Source organism: Myxocyprinus asiaticus, chromosome 32 (genome assembly GCF_019703515.2).
Source record: "Myxocyprinus asiaticus isolate MX2 ecotype Aquarium Trade chromosome 32, UBuf_Myxa_2, whole genome shotgun sequence".
In the NCBI taxonomy this organism is placed as follows: domain Eukaryota; kingdom Metazoa; phylum Chordata; class Actinopteri; order Cypriniformes; family Catostomidae; genus Myxocyprinus; species Myxocyprinus asiaticus.
In genome coordinates, this window is record NC_059375.1 from 6,168,454 (window position 1) to 6,186,339 (window position 17,886).

Here is a 17,886-nt window from a genome sequence, read left to right on the forward strand (position 1 = left end):
CATTATATAGGGCAGCAGAAATCACACAGAACTGAATGAAATTGTTAAAGTGTAATATTATAATGTCAGCTGTGTTAAATGTAATGGCACTGAACTAATCTCATTTATTATAAATTAAATGTAATTAACTGATTTATTCTATGAATTCAATATTAATCAATTCAAACAGCACACGTACAAATTTGTATGTTACTATAGGTGTTAATATGTAAAATTATGACGTTTAGATGCTGTCAATACATTTCGGTGTCTATGCACACGTAAGAGAATATGTTTGCTTGAACCAAACTTTACGTTAGAATACATAGAAATTCTCATGAGATCACGTTGGATATTTTTAACATATTTTTCAAAAGTACTATTAAATTATTTAAGTATAAAACTTTTTTAATGACACAAAAATACTGAGAGCACATTTAAACTGAAAATTCTGCCATTATCCACCCAATATTGGGGTATGTTGTCACAAAAGGTCAATGTGTGTTCAATGAACTGTTAGAACTTTGGTTGTGTCCTCTGAGCACTGACGTCATATGCTGCTGCCTGAATAAGCCAAAGCATTAAAATAAAAAAAAACTTTCAATAACACAGCGTCAACAGAAACGCTCAATTAAACAATCACTGCTTCTTCCTCCATACACATTCTATTCTTGCTCTCTCACACATAGTCAGTGACAGAACAAACAAGAATTACTCAACTGACAGGAAGAACAGGATCTGGACCAGACCTTGTGTTTCTCTGCATGTGTGCATATGCTAAACCATAACTAATGCATGCATGCATTCCTAAAGAGTGGATGACCTTGAACATATGAGCTATCACTTTTATTTGTCAACTAATAATGTCCAACTACATGTCTATGTACATGTATCACATGAGTTTTGTCTTCTTTTTTTTTTCAAAGACAAATTCCCACCACAATGTATTTTCCACCACTTCTCAAATTCTGTACTGTGTTTATTAGAATTCTGTGGTGTAAATGACAAAACAGCCACCTCCTTTATCTTGCTAAGGCTTAATTCACAGCTAAAATTTTATGTATTCTAACAACACATAAATAATATATATTCACACTTTTTGCGTAATTTGGAAAATGTACACCTTGATTGGAAATGATACCCAAAAGAATTATTCTGCTCACAAATAATATTTACCTTGAATTTTCTTCAAACATCACTTGTCGACTTTGTCGACTAATTTAACAAGTACACTGTATTAGAAGAAAACCTTTAAGGGCAAAATTGCAAACTTGCCGGAAATTCGCCACTGATCATTTTCACATATAAATGAGCTTTGCGGCAATTTGTCCATTGTCTGAGGTTCACCATTACCGGCAAAGAGCTGAAAAATTCTGGCAAACATTTAAGGCAAATCAAAAGCTTATTTTCATGTGAAAATTACGAGCTGCAAATTTGCGGCAAGTTTGCAGCTAGTTTAGATTTTTTGTAAGGGTTCTCACATTTTTACTCACTCACATTTTTATATTCTTAGCAAAAAACTAGATGCTTAGAGTATTACATTATTATAAACTGTCAAAAAAGCATGTCAAGTGAAGTCCTTTTTATTTGTATAGCGCTTTTCACAACATGCATCGTTTCAAAGTTTCAAAACAGCTTTACCGAAAATGATGCTGTAGCAGAAAATTATGCTCTAATGTCTTAAAGTCCCATTACAAAATATCTAGAGGTTTGGCAAACTTGTTGCAAACTAGCCACAAATTTGACACTCATTATTTTCACATGCAAATTAGCTTGAGATTTGCTGAAAATGTTTGCCAGACATTTGCAGCTCTTCACCGGTAGTGGTAAACCGGCAGCAAACCTTTGGCAACAATGGACAATTCGCCACTACTGGTAAACTGACAATGAAGAGTTTGCCGCAAAGCTCATTTACATGTGAAAATAAGTGGTGAACTTGTGGCAAGTTTGCGGCAAATTTGCCAGAACTCCCAATTTTTTTAAGGGTCCTCATTGTGCAGTTTAAATGAATAATGCGATTAAAAAACATGCCTTAAAATTATTGTCTTTAGGCCCCCAGTGAGCAAGCCAAAGGCAACTTTGGCAAGGAACATGTGGCTCCATAGTGCTGATATTTTAGTGTTACGACTGTTATGACAAAGCCTCACTCGTCAAAAAATAGAGACCGGAACCAATAAACAGTCAAGTGCCACCTATTGTAAAAGCATGAATGTGTTAAAGGCATGCCATTCGTCGGCGATTCACCTCTCATAATCACGTCGCCTTTGGTGTGCAAAGGCCTTTATGTTGACACCTTTAGCTACACCTAGCAGACACCATCAAGTAAAAGCAAATGCTTTTGGTTACCAGCGTAATTGAATAAATTAGCTATAGAGCACAACAGCTGGGTTCCAGAAGAAAAAATACCATTAAAGGGATAGTTCACCCAAAAATTAAAATGATCTCATAATTTACTCACCCTCATGCCATCCCAGTTGTATATGACTTCCTTTCTTCAGCAGAACACATTTGAAGAAAAATAGAAAAATATCTCAGCTCAGTAGGTCCTTATTATGGATGTGGATGGTAACAAGATTATTATGAGATAACAAAATTATCTCATAATTTACTCACCCTCATGCCATCCCAGATGTATATGACTTCCTTTCTTCAGCAGAACACATTTGAAGAAAAATAGAAAAATATCTCAGCTCAGTAGGTCCTTATTATGTATGTGGATAAAAATATTTGCTTCCGTTAGGCAGTGGTATGCATGTACACAGGAGGGCTGAGGTCACACAGTCTCTCATGTGACATATTGGCATTGGCAGGTTCACGCAAGAAGTGATGCGCGACACACCCGAAAGAGCAACGCTCTTGTAACTTGCTCTGCAGTTGACAGGGTGTTCTAGGTGGTTGTAAGGTTGTTACTATGCTGTTGTTAAGTTGTTTTAATTGTGTTTCAGCACATTGCTATGCAGTTGCCAGGGTGTTCTGGGTGGTTGCTGGGTGGTTGCTTATTGGCCCAAATGAAAAGAGCCCACCCCCACAAGTGTCTGTTCTGGTCACTAATATGAATCAACTCCCTCCTTCAATGTTCCAATTTTTATAGACTGTGGTGTTCATTTACACTTATCCCATAAATATGATCATTCTGATGTGACTTAAATGTGCCATTAAAGGGAAAGTTCATTTAAAAATGAAAATTCTCTCATAATTTTATCACCCTCATTCGATCCAAGATGTGTTTTTTTTTTTTTTTTTTTTTTTTGCAGAACACAAAGTAAAAAAGATTTTCAGAAGAATATCACTGTTATGTAGGTCAATTCAATGTAAGTGAATGGTGGCCAGACCTTTAAAGCTCCAAAAAGCACATAAATGCAGCATATGAGTAATCCATACAACTCCAGTGGTTTCAACCAATGTCTTCTGAACGGATCCAATTGGTTTTGGGTGAGAATAGACCAAAATATAACTCCTTTATCGACTATAAATCTTGACATTAGCAGTCTCCTTGACGATCAAGATTTCAGGCTCGATTACACTTCCTATAGCACCATCTAGGGCTCTGCGCATGCGTCAAGTACTAGAAAGTGAAATCAAGCTTGAAATCATGATTGCGCCAAGAGATTGCAATGGCAAGATATACAGTGGAAATTAGTTACAATTTGGTTTGTTCTCACCCAAAACCAACTGAATCGCTTAAGAGGACATGGATTTAACCACTGTAGTAGTATGGATAACTTTATGCTCCCTTAATGTGCTTTTTGTAGCTTGAAATGTCTGGCCACCATTCACTTGCATTGAATTGACCTATAGAGCTGAAATATTCTTCTAAAAATTTTTGTATGTGTTCTGCAGATGAAAAAAAGTTATACACATTTGGGATGGCATGAGGGTGAGTAAATGATGAGCACCACCAATCAAATAAATTGCCATGGGTTTAATTAACTGTTCCGTAATTTATGAAATTTACTTGTACTTTTGATACTTAAGTAAATTTAATATCAGTTACCTTAATACTTTTACTTAAGTTGTTTTCTCATGAGCTACTTTAACTTTTACTTGTCAATTTTCATGAAGGTATCTTTTATTCAAGTATGACAAATGGTACTGAACACTGGTACAGACTGAATGCTGTAAACAAAATGAAGCAAATTTAAACAAAGATGTCAAAAGGTTTTCATTTAAGAGGAAAAGAGGAGATATAATTTTTTGCATGTCATATTTATTTGAACCTGAGTACTCTGAACAGGAGGACAGGGAGATGGAGGAGGCTGGACTAACAAGCCTCATAGAGACAGAGAACTCAGGAGACGTGGTGGTGAACATGTAGGCAATGCCAGGCAATGCCAACAGAGGTAGAGAGCGTCTGCTGCAATGAATGGAAAGTTGCCATGCCATCGCTGGAAAGACCTAGTGACCTCAGCCCTCACGTGAACGCGCATACTGCTGCTTACTGAACGCGATGATTTATAGTTAAAAAGTACTTAAATATTTATCTTTTTCACACCAAAAGTGATCGTATCGCTTTATAAGACATTTGTTTAACCACTGGAGTCATATGAATGACAGTAATGCTGATTGTCTGTGCTTTATGGAGCATCACAAATTGTGTTACCATCCACATCCATTATAAGGACCTACTGAGCTGAGATATTTTTCTTCAAATGTGTTCTTCTGAAGAATGGAAATCATATATATCTGGGATGGCATTTTTGGTTTTGGGTAAACTATTCCTTTAATTTTTTGCATAAGAGAATTGATAAAGATAATAATAAACCTTAAAAAAAAGACCTACCGTGACCGCCAAGGTTTTAATTTTTATTTTATTTTTTTATAATTAACATTTTTATTAAAACACAGAAAAGCAAAACATAAATACACAGAATCAACATTTAACACCCACTACCACCCCTCCCCCTCCCCATACCCATACCCAACCCCACCCGACCCTCAACAAAGACCCCTGAGGTCATACATGAGCACAAACAAAAGAAAACAAAAAGAAAACAACTATTAAAAATATATATAAAAATCACACACTTTAACAACTACCCCTCTCTCTCCACTATTCCAGCCCGAGAACCCTCAAAGAACGCTAAGTATATACCCCATTTCCCAACAAACAAATCCAAATTCCCCAGTCTTCTATGTGACCCTTCTTCTAAAGCCGCCACCCTCCCCACCTCCAAGCACCACTCCTGAAATGGGGGCCCTCCAACCGACTTTCAATCCCTCAGAATCACCTGTCTGGCAACCATAACACTGGTTAGGACCCGATCCTCCACATGTTTATTCCCCACATTGATGACCACCCCATCTCCCAAAATACAGAATCTGGGCCAAAACGAAACCTGAGTGCCAAAGACGTCACATATAAAATTCTGAACCCTCAACCAAAACCCTTCGATCTTAACACACCCCCAAAAAACATGGGTTGTATCTCCATCCTCCGATTGGCATCGCCAGCAGGTGGGTGTGTCTTTAAGACCAAGCCTATACAATCTAGAGGGGGTCCAATAAAATCTTTGTAAAATCTTAAAGATGCAGACATCCTCCAATACCAAGTTTAAATCTTTCTCCCATAATCTCTTGATAGAAGTTAGAGCTCCATCCCCAGACTCTGAATTAACAGGAAGTAATACACTGATGCCTCATGACCTTTTCCAAAAGCAGTAATCACCTCTCCCAGAGTGTCTGCCGCTTTAGAGGGGTGTATGTACTCCCAAAAACAATACAGAGCAGGTGGTGCAGCTGTAAATACCTATAGAATTGAGATCTGGGAATCCCAAAACATTGAACCAAATTTTCAAACGATCTCAACACTCCACTCTCATATAGGTCACTGAGTGTAGTAACCCCCCTCACAATCCACTCTGACCAGCAGAAAGGGGACTTATCAATACATCATTTTGGGTTCAGCCATATGCTTGAGGCAACATTAAAATAAATATCCGAATTAAACACTCTGGACACTTTTGTCCATACCAAGTGCATATGCGAGATAACGGGGTGTAACTTAACCTCTCTGAATAGTTTGATAGAAAGGCTTTGCAATGGCGAAATAGGGGCAAGAACTTCCTGTTCAATACAAAACCAGGGAGGGGTTCTCTCAGGTGGAAGCGACCAATGAGCCAAATGTCTAAGACCGAATGCATAATAATAAAACAAAATCTTGGGTAGGTCTAGCTCACCTTTGTCAATCGGCCTATGTAATTTATTAAAATGTAATCTAGGACACTTACCATTCCAAATGAAGGTCTTCACTATGCTATCAAATTGCTTGAAATAAGAGAGGCGGACATCTACAGGGAGAGACTGTAGCAGGTAGTTACATTTTGGAATACAATTCATTTTAATAACATTAACCTTCCCAATCATAGATAAATGTAATGAAGCCCACATGCCCACATCGCTCGAAAACCTTTTTATTAAGGGATCAAAATGAACTCTATATCAAGGAATATCAGTGCAAAAGCGACCTTCCGTTGATGTAAAAGTTTCTTGCATTCCTTGAATCGATCACGTTTCTCTTGTCAAATTTGAAAAGTCTGGGAACAAGAAAATGCTGTGGTTTTTCCAAGAAACCCTTCCTTTACTCCTCGCCTCGTGAAACACAAGATCTTTATCAGATGAATATTTATCTTTATATTGATCAGGGCCTGTCTCCCTCAGTGGATCGCCGAGCCAGAACCCTGTGAGCTCGCTCTATTGCCAGCTTATGGCCTGTTATTTCAAGCAGATTTGGAAAGAGCCCGTCCAGGAATTTCACCATAACCTGACCCTCTTTGGCCTCAGGAATTCCGACAGTATGGACGTTATTCCGTGGGCTTCCTCCAACTTCTCCCAGACACACTCCAAATCCACCTTGGTCACTAGCGGATTTGCAGATAATTCCCTCTCCGATGACTCCAGATAATTGATCCGTTTCTCGACATCCCCCACACTTGTGACCACATCAGTAAATTTTGCCCACATGGCCGTGATCGATCGACGTATTACAGCAAGATCCTCCAAGTCAGCAACGACCCTCGTCAGCATTGCCGACATGTTCAACATCTCTCACCGCATTTCCCTCTTCTTTCCGACCAAATCAACTCCCTGGCTCGGGGCCTTATCGGGGGTATCAGCTTGAGCACGTAAGTGTCTTTTAATGTCTCCAGAGCCTGAGGATTTTGAATTATTTGACATATTGTCCTCCTAGAACAGTTATGGAATAAAGTATATCGAATCTCACCGGTTTATTTCATTAATAGTGTTAAAACTAGCAAAGTGCGCAGAGCTCACCATTCACACATCCGATCCTCGCATGGTGTCACGTGACTGCTTTTCCAATTTCATTTTATTATTAAAATGGTATTTAATCAAATAAATTCATTAAAACTTTAGTCAAAAGACAATAGAATTATTTTAATTCATTTAATTTTTCAACATAAAATTGCATTCTTTAAAAAAAAAATGAAGTGCTTTTATACAAAATTGTCACAGCACAATCCGAAACACCTTTAAGCATTAAGTTCAGGCATCACCGCGACAACAGCGTCACATGCTTATATCAAAGCTTATTTAAATACATTTCCTGCTTTCGTGTCCTTGACGGAAAAATGACACTTGAAATTTTATTGGAACGGGTATAGTTCCACAACAAACTGATTTTAGTTCAGGTACTAGTTCCACAATTATGTGGAAAAATGACTTATGTGCTTAGAGTTGAGCAAGAAGCAGCAACAATCCTTTGCCTTTCTTTGGTGTGGGTTCTGTATAATCCATAGCTATTTTATGCTTGTAGTCTTTTCAAATGTTGGTTTATAAATACACTCACACATATTTATATATATATATATATATAAATATATATATAGAATATTATACAACAGTAAGTTCCAGTTCTCAAATCTGACTGGACGAGAGACGTTCCAAGAGTGCTGATAAAGGAGTCATAACAGCACTGGGATGCTTTACTGTTTGTATCACTCACTTGTATTTGTGTAATGAGAGAAAGCGTAATTCATCCCTGTGAAATTCCATATTTACGCCAAGAGATGGTGATAATGACCATCTTTTTTATTATGAGTGAGTTTCTTTTGAAAGCTTTGCTTTTGCTTTTGTCTGTCAGTGATCGGATTTACTCAGTCAGAACATTGGCACTGTCTCTCATGCTGCCTTCACGTGCTTTTGAAATTATCATACAAGTTTACTTGGAAGATACACATGAAAGCCCCCTCAAGTCATAATTATGACTGGGAAACAAAGAGATAATTTTGATACCTGAGTTTGCAAGTTGGAAGTAGACATTAACTTTCAACATGGTGGAGGAGAGTACGGTTTCTGTTTTGGTGTCAAAAAAAGAGTTCCCCAAAAAATATGCAAGAATGAACCTAGCATCCTTCATGTTTTTTTCTCAGTCAATAAAAAAACTGAGAAAAATGTTCCATTGAAAAACTGAGAAAAAACGTGATACACTGAGAAAAACGTGACATACTTGTAACTGCAGCTTCAGAAGTGGGAAGTAGCATAATTCCAATGGCAGCATCACTCCTCGATTGCTCTGAGCGGATTACTACAACACCACAACTGTGGAATAGAGTTAAACTTACAGCTTCAGCAATACTGGTCATCACTGATTAATCACTTACACTCAGTCGATCTTTCTGTCGCTCGCTCACTCTCTCACATACACTCAAACACACATGTCCTTGTTTCTCCAATAACTTGTAAGAAACAGCCCAAGCTGTCGTTACTAGTTCTAAAGTGATGTTTTTGAATTAGTAATGAAAGTTTGGGCGCATCTAGCAATGGCAGATCCTGTTCCGTGGTGTAAGAAAGTAGTTCCAGGGTTTTTGGGGTACTTCTTGTTTTTTTGGGTTTTTTTCATATTTATTTACTTGTCCATACCTGTGGCCTCATGCCTACAGCCATTACAGCACTCTTGCTCGTGTGATATTGCTTTAATAAACACTTTAATATACACTTCCCACTGCCTATCTATAATGCATTTGCCGTTAAAAATGGTTACCCTGTCTACCAATCACTTTGGCCGATTTAAGAGAGCATGTTCATAAAACATGATGTCATCCATAGCAACAAGGTCAACTAAACCTTCCTCTGACCGTAAGATTTTCTTAGTAAAACTTGCTCTTAGCACTTTTGTGAATAGATTTTAAGAAAAAACTCTTAGCTAGGAACTCTTTGGAGAACTCCTAGTGGTAAGATAAAAATCTTTTTGAATACGGGTCCATACCATTACTCTGATAATCCTGCATGTAGATAAGTGAGGACTGGCAGATGTGTGGACACTTTCAGCTAGCAGCATTGCTAAGAGCCTCCATTACAGGCCTAGAAATACTCAACAGTAAAACATATAAGGCATAAATGCATAAGGCATATCACTTCCGCAACAGTTAGTAGCAAGTGGAGGAATGAACTGGGTCTTACAGTTTAGTAACAAAACACAATACTTTCTTAAGTCAAGTCCTGTATCAGAATGGTCTACATATTTACTAAAATTGCAGAATCAGATGATAAGATTTGATAGTTACTGGTCTTGCTAAGTTTTGAGTGCATACCACAGAACATACCCACTCATCAAAGCCATAACCAGGGCTTGAAAATTAATGATGGTGGGGTGCCAAGAAATATACTAAAATTGCAATTATGTTTTTACACAATGACATTGTGAAACATTAGCTACTAAAATGAATGAAATACCATAGCCTTCATCATGGCCTGTGTTCGCATTTTTGACATATTTCATAATGTAGTCTAGATGGTGTAGGCCTACTAGTAGAGTGCTACTGTTTTTAAACATTTCAGATTATGTCATGATGGTCTTCAGGGCCAGAATAAGATAGTATTCACTCATACCCAGGGACACTTAGTGCCCCTGGGTATGAAGATACAGAGTTTTCTTATAGAAGATAGAAGAAAAATCTGATAGACAATGTGCAGTGCAGAACTCTTCCTGAAGTTTCAATTTAGAAAACAAACACTCAGCCGCACACACATTCCAGTGTATGCAACAGCATTTGTTTGTTAAGTGTATAATCAGAAACCCTGACACAGTTACACAAAACTCTCAGACAAATGACCTTTGGAATAACTTGCATTATGCAAGTGAAAATGAGTGTATGATTTCCAAAGAATGAATCATTTCATGAGTTCTGTTGAGCTCCACCAAGTACACTATGTAGGCCTACTCAAAGAACACGAAAATGTAATGTGTAAAAAAGTTTAATTTCATTGTAAATGATAATAAATTATTTATTTAAATAAATAAATAATAAAAACGTGTCTGACATGTTGCTGTTATTGGGGAAAAAATGGTATATAATCACCTGAGATGCAGCCATTTACTTTTTTCACTGTATACATTTTCATCATGTTTGGGATCATACATGACACAGTTTTAAATACTGGTGCATCTTGAAGAGAAGATTCTGAGTTTAATGCAATAGCATTTTTAATGTGTTGTTAAATAATTGAATAATTCTGGACAAAAAAAAAAAATTTTTGCATCATTATTATTATTATTATTATTGGGAGCTCTGTATTTTTGCTCTGTTTATGAACCAACCCTATAATAAAAACTTGAAATAAGTCTTTTGATGGTTTTCATGAGGATGCGATTAACATTTAACATCCTTTAAGCTGAAAAAACTGCCATATTGGATAATATTTGTTTTATAATATAATTTAAGCAATTCAAACCCTCGGACTGTCATGTTTAAGCGCTATTGTGTCAGACAGAAGTTGCAAATCAAGTTTGCGTGGCATACTTCGCCTACGACTAATGCGTCAACAGTGTGGAAAAAAAACGACTGGAACTTTCTGAATTTATCCACGTTAAAAGAGTAAAAATAAATTAAATTAGCTCATAATCTAAGTGGAAAAGCTGTTTAAATGTAACAGCTGTGATTAGTAAATCTCCAAATCTCACATGCCGTCTACACAATGCAAGCGGGCGACGCGAAAAAACTAAAAGCTCCAATTAAAAAAAAAAAAAAAAAGACTCGGCTCAAATAGTCACCCGAAACTGTTCAGTGGACCCGCGCCCCGGCTGCGTCGCAACTGTGTAGAATGGGATGTCGACCGTGCCAGTGGCACAGTTTCTCCAAAGTAATGTGTTTAACCGTGACAATATAGTCCTGCAGATGTTTTTTCCATATTAAACTTTCTTTCTTGTGACTCAGTAACTTAAACTTAATGCCATATAATGTTGTTAAACTGAATAAAATAAGCCTAATAATAATAATAATAATAATAATAATAATAATAATAATAATAATAATAATGAAAACGCGTGAGAGTTCGGGAATGCTTTCAGATGACCCACCTTCTCTGGCTGTAGAGCCTATTATGCCCAACAGCAGCACAAACCAGACGAGACCAAAACTTCTCTGTGCCTCCATCGATTACTCCTCGATTAGTCCATAGTCCTTCAGTAAATGTCCAGATACCTTACGCGTTTAATAGATTCCCCGCGTGTAGTTGCGACGAAATTTAATATGCCTGTTTTTGTCTCTTTGTTATTTCCCGAATACCAACAACTTCCTGGCAGGAGCGAGCGCACCAGACTGTCTCTCTCGCGCGCGTGTGTGTGTGTGTGTGTGTGTGTGTGTGTGTGTGTGTGTGTGTGTGTGTGTGTGTGTGTGTGTGTGTGTGTGTGTGTGTGTGTGTGTGTGTGTGTGTGTGTGTGTGTGTGTGTGTCATAATACGCGCGCTCCCGTGGAGGAGTGGCATTCGAGAATGACTCCAGCACTCCAACAACTCTACTGCTACATTCATGCAGTACAGTATAGAGCCATTTTAACGTTGTTTTCTCAAAACTTATTGCAAACTATTTTAAAGTTATTTGACTATAACGGAGTTTCTTAAACTTTGGCCATTTTTAGTGGACTTTTAAAAGAAATCTTGTTAAAAAAAAAAAAATTCACACTATTTCACAATTTTTTGTATTTTTTGTATTTATTTATTTTTTGTCTATTGACAATATCTAACAGTTTAAGCACATGCACCACATGATATTATGACATTTGTTCTGAAAGTTGTGAAAATTCCCACCACAGTGTCATTTCCACTACATCTTTAATTCTGTATTGTGTAAGAATTCCATGGTGGAAATGACAGTGATGGAAATCACATTTTTAATGTTTATTTTTTCTTTCTTAATAAAATGACCGACTCCTTTGTCTTATTAAGACTAACCTCATAGCTAACATTATGTGTATCCTAAATACAACTAAATAATAATTTCACACTTTTTGCATAATTTGGCAAAATTACAGCTTGTTTAAAAAATTATGCCCAATAAAATACTCTGCTTACAAGTGATATTTAACCTACCTTCAGTTTTCTTTATTTTCTTAAAACATCACTTGCCTTATACATTATCTCAAGCATGCTCTTCACTGACACTTTTGTCCACTTGGTTAACAAGTACACTAACTTAATATAATAATTTTCTCACAGTAAATATTGAAATGGTATGTTTATTTCACTCTTTGTTTAGATTATCATAGTTTTAAACATGTCATAATTTGTATTTTTATAATGGATTTTCATAGTTTGATATTGAAAGTCTGGGTCTGGGACAAGGCTAAGTAAGAGATAATGTACAGTCAGCTGGTTGTTATCGCACAATAAACCCCAACAGGGTGATCAGGACCCCAACACGAAGCGGTCAGTGCTTTTGTGTTCTGCGCTGTTAATAAACTGTTAATAAACTTGGTCTGTTAATAAACTGTAGTCTGTTCTGTTAATACACTGAGGATGAGTGGTCTGATACATGGTGCTGCGGTTGTTACAAAGCAATAACAGACCGCAAGATGGCACCATTGACCAATCAGAATCGAGTATTCCAGGCCACCATGTAATAAAACAGTAAAATCTATTCATAAAAGACATTTGAAAAGTACCAAAAATCAATGATTAAGGCCTGGTAAAATGTTTCCATTTCAGCTGAAATGAAACTTTAATTTAACAAGAGAGAAAAAAGCTTTAAATCTGTTGGTTTTAATAAAAATAATAATAATAATAATAATAATAAAAAATAAAATAAAAACCTGGAACATAAAACTGCCCAGAGTCGAAGATATAGCCATATACTAGTACTACCTAAAAAAAAGTTTGGACATACCTACTTCTTTATAATTCTTTAGACTAGAATAATAGTAAAGTCATCAAAACTTTTAAATTTGACGAATGAAAGCCATCTTGAAATTTGATGAAAACAAAGTTATCGAAAGCTTTTTGGTAGACCAAACCGTTTCTTTATAATGCATCCACTAATTCAGCTGCGAAGACCAAACAGGAAGTGAGGCTACTTTTCGATGCTTTGTCCTATCAAAATGAAACTTGGTATGCTTAATTAAGACCATGATTTTATGGTACAGGGCAAGTTTGGGTTTTCAAAAAAAGAATTTAATCATTTGTCCTAAAATCATGCACTTGTTTTTGGATACCTTGGGTCATTCGTAATCTGATGATACCAGTCTGATGATTTTTCCATGATTGTCCATATGGCCTGTCCACCATTTTTAAATAATAATAATAAAATAAAAACACTGTATCTTGTCAACAGTTTGGCGCATCAAAACAAAACTTAGTGGCTTTGAAACTTTATTTGCACCATGTCCTGAACTGACCCGAGCAGTTTGGGTACAGCGCCACCTAGTATTAAACATTTTTTTTAATTAAAAGTCCATATGTTTAGAAATCCTTGGCATAAATTCAAGACTCTTAGATTCCTTGGATCACAGGTGTTACTAGACCCTATTTAGGAGGGCTTCAGCCCCCCTAAAATGTATCTCATCCCCCCAAAAATCTGTGACTCTGTGACCCAAGTTTTATATGTTTGAGGCACGAGACTTGGCGGCGTTTCCTACCTGTAAAGACAGACTAAAGCATGAGCGATTCGCATTGGAGTGAAGGCTGTGAAGGAGCATATCATTGGTTTGACACACTGAATGAATACGCCCCATTTCCTCATTCACTTCGTGAACAAGCAAGGATCAGCGTCTTCACTGATTGATGAAGTGGAGGAGGTGTGTCCTTCATTTAGTTCGTTAATCTCGTTTAACAACAAGAAAAAGGGTCTGGATGAATTAAGTGTAAAAGTGACTAATGACATTATAAAGATGCTAATAATGTTGTCTTTTGTTGTATACCTTAATAGTCATGCACAGCAGATCACAAAATGATATACATTATTGTCATTTGGGGGGAAATGCTTATAATGCTTAAACACTCTACTGAAGTCTCTTAGTAGACACACATATTTTAATAAAGTATAATCAGACTGTTTTGGTCATGAAGGAGGTGCTTTATCATTGGTTTGAATACTTATTCAAAACAGATAAGAGGTTTATTTGTTGCCACCTACTGGCGTAAAAGTGTAATTTACAAGAATGGTAATTTTTATTTTTGTATTTTTTATGAGAATTTAAAGGAATATATATATATATATATATATATATATATATATATATATATATATATATATATATATATATATTATATATAAAGAGGGTATCTTGAAGAACAACAGGAGAAATTGTCTTCATTTTTACTGACAACCAGTTATATATGTCAAGCCACATCGTGGTCCCCAATTCACCTTGAGGGCATGGAATGCCTTCTTCTCCCTCCTAGGTGTGTCAGTGAGCCTCTCCTCCAGTTTCCACCCCCAGACCAATGGACAGACAGAACGCAAGATCCAGGAGATAGGACGATACCTCCGAACCTACTGCCACCACAACCAACACAGTTGGAACCGGTACCTCCCCTGGGCCAAGTATGCCCAAAACTCCCTGTGCCAGCCTAACTCCCTTCCAATGTGTGCTCAGTTTCCAGCCTCCCCTATTCCCTTGGTCAGGGGAACCTTCAGACATACCTTCCATCAACCACTGGTTCACGGACAGCGAGAAGGTCTAGGACGCCGCACACGTACATCTCCAGAGAGCGATCCGACGCCATAAAGATCAGGTGGATGCTCGACGCTCTCCTCCACCACTCCTCCACTCTGCCAACCAGGACAGAAGGTCTGGCTATCTACTCAGGACATCAAACTCCGACTACCCTGCAAAAAGCTAAGTCCCCGTTTCATAGGTCCCTTCACTATTTCACATCAGATAAACCCAGTCACATACCAACTTCAACTCCCTTAACATTACCATATCTCACCTACCTTTCACGTATCCCACCTGAAACCGTATCACTCATCTCAGTCTTCCTCTTCCCCTAGGTCTATTGGGGTTGTGGAGCCCCCTCCACCACTGCTCCTTGACGACGGCCCAGCTTATACCGTACGCGAGATCCTGGACTCTCGACGTCATAAAGGTCGTCTCGAGTACCTCATTGACTGGGAGGGGTATGGCCCAGAAGAAAGATCGTTGGTGAAACGATGTCCTCTGGCAGACCGAAGTTCTGGAAGATGTGGTGGAACAGGGCTTCCACAGTCTCTAGAGCCATGGGAAGGGCCTTCATATGGACTAGACGACACGCCTTGGAGAATCGATCTACAGCGACCAGTACACAGGTAAAACCATCGGAGGAAGGGAGATCGGTGATAAAATCCACTCCTAAGTGTGACCAGGGGCGATGTGGAATGGGTAGTAGGACCAGTTTGCCTGAAGGAAGGTGATGGGGGATTTAGAGATGGCATAGGCTGGGCAGGATTGAATGAACCATAGAAACTCACGGGACATACAGGGCCACCAATAACGATCCTTGAGGAGCGAGAGGGTCTGGTGAATTCTTGGATGCCCTGTTCTCAAGGAGGAGTGGACTGCTTCGAGTTGTTGATGGAGTGGAGTGGGAACGCAAGTGCGCCTCTCTGGGCACCCCGGCGGAGCAGGTTCAGTGATGGTAGCTTCCACGATTTGGTCGTCCAGGGCCCAGTGGATAGGACTGACGATCAGGGAAGATGGCAAAATGGTTTCAGGAGTAGTAGAAATGGAATCTGGAGTGTGTAGACGGGAGAGAGCGTCTGCCTTGGTGTTTTTGGACCCTGGATGATAAGTGATGTGGAAGTTGAACCTGGTGAAGAATAATGCCCACTGGGCCTGGCGAGGGTTCCACCAACAAGTGTCCCTTAGGTACTCCAGATTCTGATGGTCTGTGTTAACTTGAAAGGGGTGATGGGCACCCTCCAACCAGTGGCACCATTCTTCAAGGGCCAGCTTGATGGCCAGAAGCTCCTGGTTGCCAATGTCATAATTATGCTCCGCCGCGGATAACTTACAGGAAAAGAAGGCACAGGGGTGTAATTTGGAAGGATTCCCCTGCCACTAGGAGAGTATCACTCCAATGCCAGTGGTGGAGGCATCTACTTCGACCATGAAAGGAAGATCAGGATTGGGGTGTACAAGGATTGGTGCAGAAGTGAAGGCATCTTTGAGCCGCTGGAAGGCTGCAGACGCAAGCGGAGACCAGGACAGGAGTTTTGGTTTGGAGTGGAGGAGTGAAGTGAGCGGTGTGGTGAGGGTGCTAAAATTCTGGATGAATCGGTGGTAGAAGTTAGCAAATCCGAGGAAACGTTGGAGTTCCTTAATCGTGGTCGGGGGCGGCCAAGACTGGACTGCCTGTACCTTCCCTTGGTCCATCTCCACTCCCTCTGGGCCAATGTTGTATTCCAGGAATTGGACTGAGGGCTGATGGAAGGTGCACTTCTCAGATTTGAGGAACAGACGGTGTTTGCGTAGCCTTTGCAGGACCTGCATGACATGACGGATGTGTTCCGGGAAACTTCGGGAGAAGATAACGAAGCGTTGGAGATATTCTCTGAAGATCTTGTTCATGAAACTTTGGAAAACGGAGGGGCCATTGGCCAGGCTATATGGCATCACCCGATATTCATAGTGCCCCGTGGGTGTGACAAAGGCGGTCTTCCACTCATCCCCCTTCCGTATCCGGATTAAGTTGTAAGCACTGTGCAGGTCCAGTTTGGTGAACACCGTTACTCCTCTAAGCAATTCCAGGGCAGCTGGAACCAAGGGAAGGGGATAGCGGTACTTGACGGTGACACTGTTGAGGGCCCAGTAGTCTACGCAGGGTCTTAGGCCCCCATCCTTCTTGGCCACGAAGAAGCTGGAAGCGGAAGGGGATGTGGATGGACGAATGTATCCTTGGGACAGGGCTTCCTCGACGTACTCCTCCATGGCCTTCTGTTCGGGTAGTGACAGCGGGTAAATTCTTCCTCTGGGCAGATGGGCACCAAGAAGTAGATTGATGGCGCAATCCCAAGGTCTGTGAGGAGGAAGTTGCGTAGCAAGCTGAGGGCTGAAGACATCCTGGTACTCTGAGTAGGCCTGGGGAATGTTAATCTGACGGTTAATCCTCTGGGGTCTGAGGATGTTTTGTGCCCTGGAGAAGTTTTGACATGCCTTGACATTTGTGCTTTTTTCAGTTGCTTAAAAACATATTAATGGATAAAGTCTGATAACACTGTATTCAGCACAAACTGGGCTACAATAATATGTGAGCAACATGTATGTACATGTTTGTATTTTTGAGAAAATAACATTTGTGCGTGGTTTTTGAAAAAAACTTAAATTTTAAGTCACTGAAACAAGGCCATATAACACATACTATTTGTTCACAAGACTTTTGAGAACTGGATCTTGTAGCCTAGAGCTTTTGCTACAAAAATGATGTGAAAACCATCCTTATCACTCATTCATACAAAACAATATAGTCATTTAACTTTTGTAAGACACTTTTAGCGTTAGAAAGGCCATATGCTAGGAGGCGTGGATGATCACGAATATTGATGTGATTCACACCTTAGGAGACAAAGACCCCTCCCCTGAGAGAGAATGTGAGGAGACTTAATGATTGAATGTATAATCTGTAGTTGTCAGGTGTATTCTGTTGATTCATGTATTTTATTTTGAAATTCTAGTTCCTGTTACATGTCATGTGTTCCTG

General features: G+C 38.9%; 1 protein-coding gene across 3 annotated transcripts in view; it reads right to left on the reverse strand.

The window, feature by feature from the left end:
- The window catches only part of LOC127422905 (receptor tyrosine-protein kinase erbB-2-like), a 163,217-nt gene extending 151,676 nt beyond the window's left edge, over positions 1 to 11,541 (reverse strand). For 2 of the 3 annotated variants that reach the window (XM_051666741.1, XM_051666743.1), the window contains exon 1: positions 11,294 to 11,541. In XM_051666741.1, coding sequence (XP_051522701.1) covers positions 11,294 to 11,369 — 76 coding nt within the window. In that variant the 5' untranslated portion in view covers positions 11,370 to 11,541. Of the gene's footprint in view, positions 1 to 8,443; positions 8,513 to 11,293 lie in introns of those variants that run through there. The other variant, XM_051666742.1, reaches the window with a different exon arrangement.
- Positions 11,542 to 17,886: the final 6,345 nt, after the last annotated feature.